Genomic DNA, 9,726 nt, shown 5'->3' on the forward strand with positions numbered 1-9,726 from the left:
AGTATTTCCAACCAGGGAAGCTCAGCGGTGCTTCAGTGTACAGAGTTCTTATTGGGATTTCATTATGTAGAAATGAACCCCAGGCCTCCCATGTGGAAAGCAGGTGCTCAACCGCTTGAGCCACATTCATTTCCCAGTACTTTTTTAATGGGTATTTTCCTTATTATTAAATTTTATCAACAACCATTACATTACGTTAAACCCCTCTTATTTTACCAGTACCTAAAATCACCTAACATCATCCTAGCCCAATCCCAGCTTTTCACAGTGAAGGAAACCAAGCCATGAAAGGGTGAGTAATAATTCAGATAAGGTCAGAGGAGCAGAACTCTGACTAGAATCCTAGTTTCATAAGAACTGATCCAGTACAGTTTTCTGCTCTACTACATTCCCATCCCATCATGTTTTATACACCTGTTTAACTCAGTGATGAGTACCTACCCTATGCCAACTCTTCTACTAGAAACTTTCACACACTTATCTCGTTTAACTGAGGACTACCATATAAGATTTTTTTTTAAGTTAAAATAGGTTTTCAACTCAAGGTAAAAATTACAAACTCATTACAATAAATTTCAGGAGAAGAGATGTTTTTCCTAATAGGATTTCAAACGAGAACAGTCTAGATCAGTGAAATCACTTACCATAAAGATTGTCTCCTCGACTCCTGTCCTTATGATGCCCCTACCCTTTCCTTCCTCCCCATAACTCAGTCTGGATTAGCTAGGGTGTTTAATATTAATTCATTCTTCTGTCTGACCCCATTAATTTCCTGGTTTTCTGCTACCTGTTCTCTTCGTTCCTTCTGAAAGGCGCCTTCCTGGACCGGTTTCTCTGTCAGCCCTACACACCTCACCTGAACACCCACCCTTTCCCTTCTACGAGCTGCGGCAAAGAGGAAACAGACATAACGCAGGGGAAAGGTCTCGTAAATTGTTTCATCCGTCTCAAAGAACGTGAGAACTGCTCTTGTCGGAGACTCCCGAGAACGGCCTCTGTGCCTGGAGAGAGTAGAGGCTCCCACGCTAGGAACTCCCAGTTGCATTCCAAGAACCCTTCGATCTCACAGGAGCCTTTGCGCCGGCGGCCCCGGGCTCAGAGGTCTTCCCCTGCTCGCTAGAAGGCCGGTCGGTTTTAAGCGGCGATGGCTTCGGGACCGCGCGTTTCCCCCGCTTCCCGGCGTGCTTCTCTGCCTTTGGCTTCGAGCCTGGCCGCTTCTCCTCTCGTCTTCCAGGCTTGCTCGCGCCCCCCGCCGCCGCCCTGGCCCCGGGACGGCGCTGGCGCTTGGGCTGGGGCCTCGCGCGCTTCGCCCTGGCCTCCGCCCTCGCGCTGCGCCTCCACACTTGCCGGGCCCTCCTGGCCGCCTGGCGCCGCGGCCGCCGCCTCCGCGGGCCCCGCGGCCGGGCTGGGGTCTTCCTCGAAGCGCGGGAGCCCCCCACAAACTTGGGCTTCCTCTTGGGCTTCGGAACCTTCCAGACCCTGAAGTAGCCGGCGGCGTCGCTGCCGCTGACGCGGAGGAGCGTGCTTCTCGCCTCCGGCTGGGCCGCTTCGCCCGAGGGCCGGAAGTACTTCCGGCGCACCTCGTAGCCCGCGTTTCCCAGCTCCTTCTTGAGCGCGGCCAGAGTCAGCCCTTTGTGTGAGGTGATGGCCCCGAGCAGCAGCTGCGACACTTTGAGCACGGAGCACGGGACCCGCCTGTGCGGTGCCCTGAACCCCTTCTCCGCGGGCTGCTGGGTTTTCACTTCAGCGCTCTGGGGTTTCACTTCAGCGCTCTGGGGTTCGCCAGTGGGTTCGGCCGCCTCAGCCATGGCCCCGCTCCCGCTCCCGCTCCCGCTCCCGCTCCTGCTCCTGCTCCCGCGGGGCCGCTGACACTGGCTTTGGGCCTCACCCGCCAAGGCTGCTCCTAATGCTGGGGCTGGATGGGTCACGTCACAAAAGAGATTTTGAGGGCGGTTTCACTTAATAACCAATCATACACGACTTCTTACCCAGTCTAAACCAATCCGGATCTTGAACTCCTCCTCACTCCTAACTATCACAGTCCCTTATAATCTCCAGGGTTATGCCGCATAATTCTCATTGGTTTTGATCTCGACAGTTTTCTGAAGTCCGCTTTTTTCCTGTGGCCCTGCACAGCATCGTTTCCCCATTTACCAAAGGTGGGAGAAGCTGCTCCCAGCTATCGCAAAACAAACAGTACAGTGCCTGAAAAAGGTAATTGTGGTCGTCTATGAAACACATCCTTGCCTAGAAACTCCTAACTTTAGGTCCCACCTGTTAGTATTGTCTCATGTTCTTCTTTTGTGGAGCATGAAACAAAACAGGAAACACTGTGGTCCCTCTACACTGAACAATGATTCCCACACTTGGAAAGTTTGGGAGAATCATTCAATTGGCTTTGAACTAGTCAAATTTCAAATAACCTAAGAATACTGGACTAATCGTATTCTTCTAACGTACTTTATTTTCTGTTCCCACCTTTGTAGTTCCCTTTTCTTGGACTTTTCCCCCTCAGATAAACTATCCTCATATTTCAAAGTCCTGATAAATTCTCTTTTTTCCTTGAAGCCTCCCCAATCTTTCAAGTCAAATGATTTCCCTTCTCAACTACCACAATTACTTTTGCAATCCAATATTGTTTTCTTTATTTTGAATTAGTTTGGTATCAGAAGGTATAAGGTGGCAAAATTAATTTTTTAAAGGAAAAGCCCTGGCCTTGGAGCTGAAAGACAAGGATACATATCCTTGCTCTTAACAGCTGTATGGCAATGATAAATACTTTACTATATTTAGACCTGACTTCTTTATCTAAAAAATTAGGCTAAAGATCCCTTCCTACCAACATGATAGAATTATTGCAAAGGTTCAGCAGAGATGATGGCTCTTTGTAGATAAGCAAGGACTATCCAAATATAAGTGATAAAAGTATTTACAATGAATGTTTATGCCTTGTCTTTCCAACCAAATAAACACATCTCTAAGAGCCAGATAAGCTTTGAACGAACGTCCCCTTTGTCTCGCAGCCCAGCACTATCCTACTTTATACAAAGTAGCATGTGATTGTCCTTAAAATCTTCCCTGGTAAGGAGGCTTTCTCTGGATTCTGAAGGAAACTCGCAGAAGATGAGTAGAAAGAAGCAGGGTGAACATCAAAGGAGTGGAAATGAAGGGAAACTAGCTACTCAAGATGCTCTAACTTGCTTGGGTCCAGTTTAGTTGGGATTAATACAAAGAACTCTTCATATTACAAAACTTTTTCAGAGGACAACCACATATACACAGCAGTCATAAGCTGAACTGTGACATAATTTCCTCCAGGGATGAAAATTTCAGGATATAGCTTCAACCAGAGCTTCTTAAACTTAAATGTGCACATGAATTACCTGAGGACCTTTATAAACTATAGTTTATGATACATTATATATGGGATGGTACTAGAAGTTTCACCTCTCTAACAGGCTCACAGGTAGATCTACCAAGTAAATACACAAGTATAAAGGAGAAGGGGTGGGCTGATAATGAGTAGAAGAGCACTAGGAGATAAGGCTGTAAAGGCAGATTAAGGCTAAATTGTGAAGGTAAAATACCATGAAAATGACACAACAATATATGGTCACACAGAAGTATGCAGTACAGTTGGGATTCAAACCTAAGCCTATTTAATGCTAAGGCCCGAGTTCTTTAGTGTGCTAGGGTTTCCTTTTCCCCAAGCTTGAACTTTTCTCTGTTGTATATGTTCTCTACAGAGCAGGGAGCAGTTTATCTTCATAATCTCAGTTCTAATTCAAGAGTATCCACAGCCCTTACTGTACCTTCTCCCAATCCTTAAATCAGGGCAGAGTACTATGACCCTGAGTGTTTTAGTTTGCCAAAGGGCTGATACAAATACCAGAAATTATGTACTAGTATTTTTATATTTCTGTAGGATAGATTCTTCAAAGTTTTATTCATGTGTAAAGGGGTATTCATATATCTAATTTTAACAGATCCTGCCATATTAACTTTCTAAAAGATTGTACCACTGCATTTGTATTGCAGCATCATACCCATTTCCCTAATTAGTATTATTCAAGAAGAAACCATTATTCATCTTTGCTGAGACCAGCTCAGCAATAGGTTTGCACAAAGGGAAGGCAACACAGAACTTAAGAAATAAAAGAACAGAAAGAAAGACGCCAAGACAAAAGAAAGATAGGACCAGAGGACTCAACTGCTTCTGGAACTGAGAGCCTTGACCCTAGTTTCCACATCGTATTTATGAGAAATTACAAAGCAGTAGTTATCTATGTTTACTTTCAACGCTGCTTGTTATTAAAGCTGCAACACCTGAAATACTAGGAACAGGCCATACAAAGTTCAAATGCCTCCTCACTCAAACAATTTTCGTGCTGACAAGACAATGTTCGGTCTAGTCAAGGTCGGTGTTCCTAAGCCCACACTTTTTATCTGCATTATGAAAACATTTCAACTTCAAGTCAGGTTCCCACGTTCAAATTCAAGCTATTTTCCCACACATCTATCTGATTGGCAAGTGCTGACCAGGTTGAGGAAGAAGGAGTTAGTGCTTTTGAGGGTCTTTGGGGAAATGCCACATGTTTGAATGGCAGAGAGATTCCTTGGACTCTCCCTATAGTCTAGATGCCCAAGAGCTGACTAGTTTGAAGAAAATTGCCTGGGTACCAAAAAGGCTAACTTTTGTGCTTGAGAAGCCACAAAGAAAAGTGGTCCTGAAACCATAATGGTTCAAAGCCATTCCCTCGCTCTTGTCCCTTCTCTCACTCCCTGAATAACCCATAAACTCTCCCATCTCCAGACTTTTGCCCAAGCATGCTTGTCCATCTCAGTTGCCATTCTTCTCCCAACCCATATGCTTGTGCCAAAGCCTTACTCTTATTTCAAGACCAAGCTCCACTTCCACCTCCTCCAAGAAGCCTCCAAATGCCTCCATTGTAATTTCTCTCTCACTCTACCATTTGCCTGAACAACACTAAGAACAACTATTACTATTCTTTTCAGTTAAGAGATAATGAGTACCAGGCATCATGCTATACACTTCATATACATTTATCATATTTACTCCTCAGTAACCTTATTTGGTAGGTTATTATCATTATTGTCTAAATTTTGAAGGACAGGAAACTAATGCTCAGAAAGGTGGAGTCACCAGCTCAAGGACACATAGTCAATAAGTGTTAGATCTGAGCTTTACATTCATTCAAGTTTTGCTGACTTCAAAGCCTAGCCTTGAGTCATCATCTAGTGCCACATAATAAAAAAAAAAAAAGAATTCTATTGAGCAAGCTCTTATTTTAAAAGCAAACTGGTTTGGGCCATTGCTTTGTAAACACTGCCTGCTATAGATGTATTTGTTTTCTACATTCTTCTAAGCACTCTTACCCACCAATGAATCTTATGAATGGAGCAAAGTTACCAAGTCTTACAATAAATGGCATGCAGAGTGATGTTACCCAAATTCAAGCTTTCTGCTGCTAATTTTTCACTGGGTTGGAAGCTTTAATTTAACTGTCAGACCCTGGGTCTTTTGCCAGCACTAATGGAGGACTGTGGCAATAATGGTAATTATTTCTAGATGCTGGTACCTCCTTCATTTACCTTCTGGTAGCAAATATTCAGCAGCTTCAAGCTAATTTCCTTTCTTATTTTCTTCATTAGTTTGCAAACTCCTACTGCCAACAAAAACAACCCGTCTGATAAAAATGTCAACATGGAGTGTTCAAAATATTAAAACTGTCAAATAAAAATTGTGTTTTTACAAGGCAGTCCAAATATGTCACATGTGGTAACTTTCCAAAGACAGATGGCATTAGGTCAAAAAGAAGTTGGGATTTTTTTTAACCCACAAAAACAAACCCCTTCCTGACAGATTTTTTGTAGGTACTGTTCTGATGCCTTGAAAATCTACTTGCAATCTTCTTTGGACAAATGTAATAAAAAATGCTGGAGTTAAATGTCCTTGTTTCAATTGGAGACCACAGATTTTCTGCCCATAATGAAAGTGATAGGGGAATTACTATAAAGAAACTGTTAAGATTTGGTTTACTGTTTATATGTCATTTCTTCCCACCACTAAACAATGCACAGAGAAAATGGGGCCTGTCAACCAACACTTATTATCAGAAGTTCTATTCTCTAACAAATCTCAGGGGCTGAACACCCTGATTCAAATTGCTAGGTAGCTACCCAAGTTGTAGATGGGAATAAAAGCAAGAAAGATAATTGAAAACCAGAGATGAAAAGTGGCTGACCTTGGGTGGGGCTGAGATTCAGAAAGAGACAAAACTTGAACCACAAATAGGTAATTTTAAAATGAAATCTTGGGAGGGAAGGGGAATCCTCACAAATGGAACACTTGGCCAAGTTAACACTGACATATTTACAGCACAAATTCAGAGAATAGAAGCCACTGAGAGGGGCCCTTGTCTTTCACTTAGCCCAATTCAAACAAAGCACAAGTGAGGGTGACAGTTAATGTGTGTATGTTATTGAAACCTACCCCCTCATTACAGAATTCCATCATCTCATTACAAATAGAAAGGAGAGTCAAGACAGTTTAAGATGAAAGAAAGGACAGAGTCACGTCTGGGAAAATACGCATGCAAGCACACACACGTACAACCACGTGTATTGTTTCTGTGTGTGTATGAGAGACAGAATTACAAAGAAAGATATCAAGGCAGACAAAAATAGAGGCAGAGATAAAGAAAGACAGTCATAGCCAGACAAACAAAAGACAAATAAAGACAGAGAGATAGACAGGGGCCTGAGCCAGACAGAAACAGAGAAATAGTACAATTGTATTTGTGAGAGACAATTGCTTATCTGCATATCCAGGTCTTCGTTATTATTTTGCTTATAGTTTTGAAATTTAAGTATGGCTTAGCAATGAGAAATAAAGAAATCGAGAGGTCATGTGAAAGTTCCAGAAAGAAGGCATTGGCGTAGGCAGGCAGGGCTCAACTCTCTCATAAAAACAACTGAAAAAGGGCCAAAAGCTGTCTGAGGGATCTGCTTTGGGGGTCAGCAGAAAAGAACAGTGCTACATAATCCCAGAAGGGGGAAGGACAGAGAGACAAAGAACCCAAAACAACAAATATGAATTACCAAGCCCCTGCAGCACCTGGAAAGGGCTCCCACCTTTCACCTCCAAGCTGGGATAAAACACTTGGCTTATGGCAGCCAGCTGAGAGGGGAACAGACACCACCCTCACTGTGAGCTGTTTCAAAGGAAAAGAGAAAGAGAGTCAGGGGGCTTCTATTCAGTGAATTTGGCCAGCAGAGCCCCACTTTGAATCTTGGCTGTGGCAGAACAAAACACAGGAAAGCAGGTACTGAAAGAAACAACTCCATGGAAAAGTGTGCTGACACACACCAACTCCTGGCTTGTCTGGAAAGTGCAAGGGGAAAAAGTGCTTATAGGTCTCACTCAACCTGAACTCCTGGGAGAAAATCTGCCATTAGCGATTCCCTGACCCAATTTTAATAACTTAAGCATGGCAATTTTAAAGACTTTGAAGAAGTTGAACCAAATATCAAAGAACAGCAGTGAAAAAATAATAGCAATAGGCAAGAGAGAGAAATTGGCCACCAGTGTAAATTCACTGACATATTTAGATGCCTAGACATCAGCAAAAAAAGTATAAGCCATACTAGGAAATAGGAAGAGATAGCTCAGCCAAAGGAACAAACCAAATATCCTGAAGAGATACAGAATTTTAAGACAATTAATGATAATCATATAATTCTCCTAAATCAATTCAAAGAATTTAAAGAGAATATGACTATAGAGATAAAGGAAATGATGTGAAGACACTGGGGGAGCAGAAAGAACAATTTGAATGCCAGAAAAGAAAAGTAACAGAGCTTATGGAAGTGAAGGACACAATAGATGAGATTTAAATACATTAGAGGTACATAAGAGCAAATTTGAATTGCTCGAAGACAGAGTTAGTGATTTCAAAGACAACATCTTAACTGGAAAAGACAGGAGAAGAGAATGGGAAAAAATGGAATAGGTCCTCAGGGAATTGAATGACGATGTGAAACATGCAAACATATGCATTATCAGTGTCCCAAGAGGAAAAGAGAATAGAAGAAGGGCAGAAAGAATATTTGAAGAAATAATGATCGGAAATTTCCCAACGGTGATGAAAGACATAAATATCAATAGCCAAGGACAATGCACCCCAAACAGAATAAATCTGAATAGACCTACCCTGAAATACCTATTACTCAGAATGACAAATATCAGAAATAATGAGAGGATTCTGAAAGCAGCAAGAGAAAAGCAAAGAATCACATACAATCCATAAGTGCCAATTGTTAACCTCTCATTAGAAACTAAGGAGGTAAAAATATGATGCACTTAAGCTACTGAAAGAGAAAAACTACAAGCCAAGAATTCTGTATCTGACAAAACTATTGGTCAGTGATGAAGGGGAGTTCAAAGTCTTCACAGTCAAACAAAAACAGATAGAATATGTTACCAAAAGACCAGATTTGCAAATGATACTAAAGGAAGTGCTGCAGCCTGAAAGGAAGAGAAAAGGGTGAGAGAAATAGATAAGAATGTAGAAATGAGATTATTAGGAAGGGTAAATAGGCATAAAATAGTACAATATGAAAACAGAGACCCAATGGAAAAAATGGATGAAGTAAGTAATACCTTTTCTGTAATAACATTGAATGTTAACATCTTAAACTCCCCTATCAAAAGACATAGACTGATAGAATGGATTAAAAAAATAGGAGACATCTATACACTGTCTACAAGAGACACACCTCAGCTATCAAGTTGAAAGTGAAAGGCTGGAAAAAATATTCCATGTAAATAGTAACCAAAACAGAGCTGGAATAACAATACTAATATTAAACAACATAGATTTTAAATGCAAACTGTTATAAGGGGTGAATAATTAATAAAAGGGGCAATTCAACAAGAAGGAATAACGATACTAAATATTTGCATGCCTAACCTGAGTGCTGCAAGATACTTGAGGCACACATTAGCAAAACTGAAGGGAGAAATAAATGTCTGTACAATAATTGTTGGAGACTTCAATACACCGTCTTTGTATTGAATAGAACGTTTTGAGAGAGAATAAACAAACAGGGAGCTTGAATAATATGATAAATGGACTAGACCTAATAGATATAGAGAGAGCATTATTCCCTAAAAACAGCAGGATATACACTCTTCAAGCACTCATAGATCCTTCCCCAGGACAGACCATATGTTGAGTCAGGCCCCAAGACCCAGTAATTTTAAAAGATTAAAATTACACAAAACACTTTCTCTGATCATAACAGAATAAAGCTGGAAGTCAACTATTGGACAGAAAATGCATACGTATATGGAGATTAAACAACACACTCTTAAATAATCAGTGGGTCAAAGAAGAAATTGCAAGAAAATTCAGCAAATATCAGGAGACAAATGAAAATGAGAACATAGCATATCACAACCTATAGGATACTGCAGAGTCAGTGCTGATGGGGAAATTTATAGCCCTCAATACTTATATTTTAAAAAAGAGTTATAACTAACTAACTGCACACCAGGAGGAACTAGAAAAAGGAAAGCAAACTAATCCCAAATCAAGCTGAAGGAAAGAAATAGTAAAGATCAGAGCAGAAATAAATGAAATCAAGAACAACAAAACAAAACAAAACAAAAAAACAGAGAGAATCAACAAAACCAAAAGGTGG

The 9,726-nt window shown here is 41.3% G+C and overlaps 1 protein-coding gene across 1 annotated transcript; it reads right to left on the reverse strand.

Annotated features, from left to right (window-relative positions):
* Positions 1-1,025: 1,025 nt before the first annotated feature.
* On the reverse strand, positions 1,026-1,863 carry LOC101435927 (testis-specific H1 histone-like). The gene has a single exon (XM_058286229.1). The coding sequence runs from the start codon at positions 1,806-1,808 to the stop codon at positions 1,026-1,028; it is 783 nt and encodes a 260-aa protein (XP_058142212.1). The 5' UTR covers positions 1,809-1,863.
* Between the last annotated feature and the right edge of the window lie 7,863 nt (positions 1,864-9,726).

Source organism: Dasypus novemcinctus, chromosome 23 (assembly GCF_030445035.2).
Source record: "Dasypus novemcinctus isolate mDasNov1 chromosome 23, mDasNov1.1.hap2, whole genome shotgun sequence".
Lineage (NCBI taxonomy): Eukaryota > Metazoa > Chordata > Mammalia > Cingulata > Dasypodidae > Dasypus > Dasypus novemcinctus.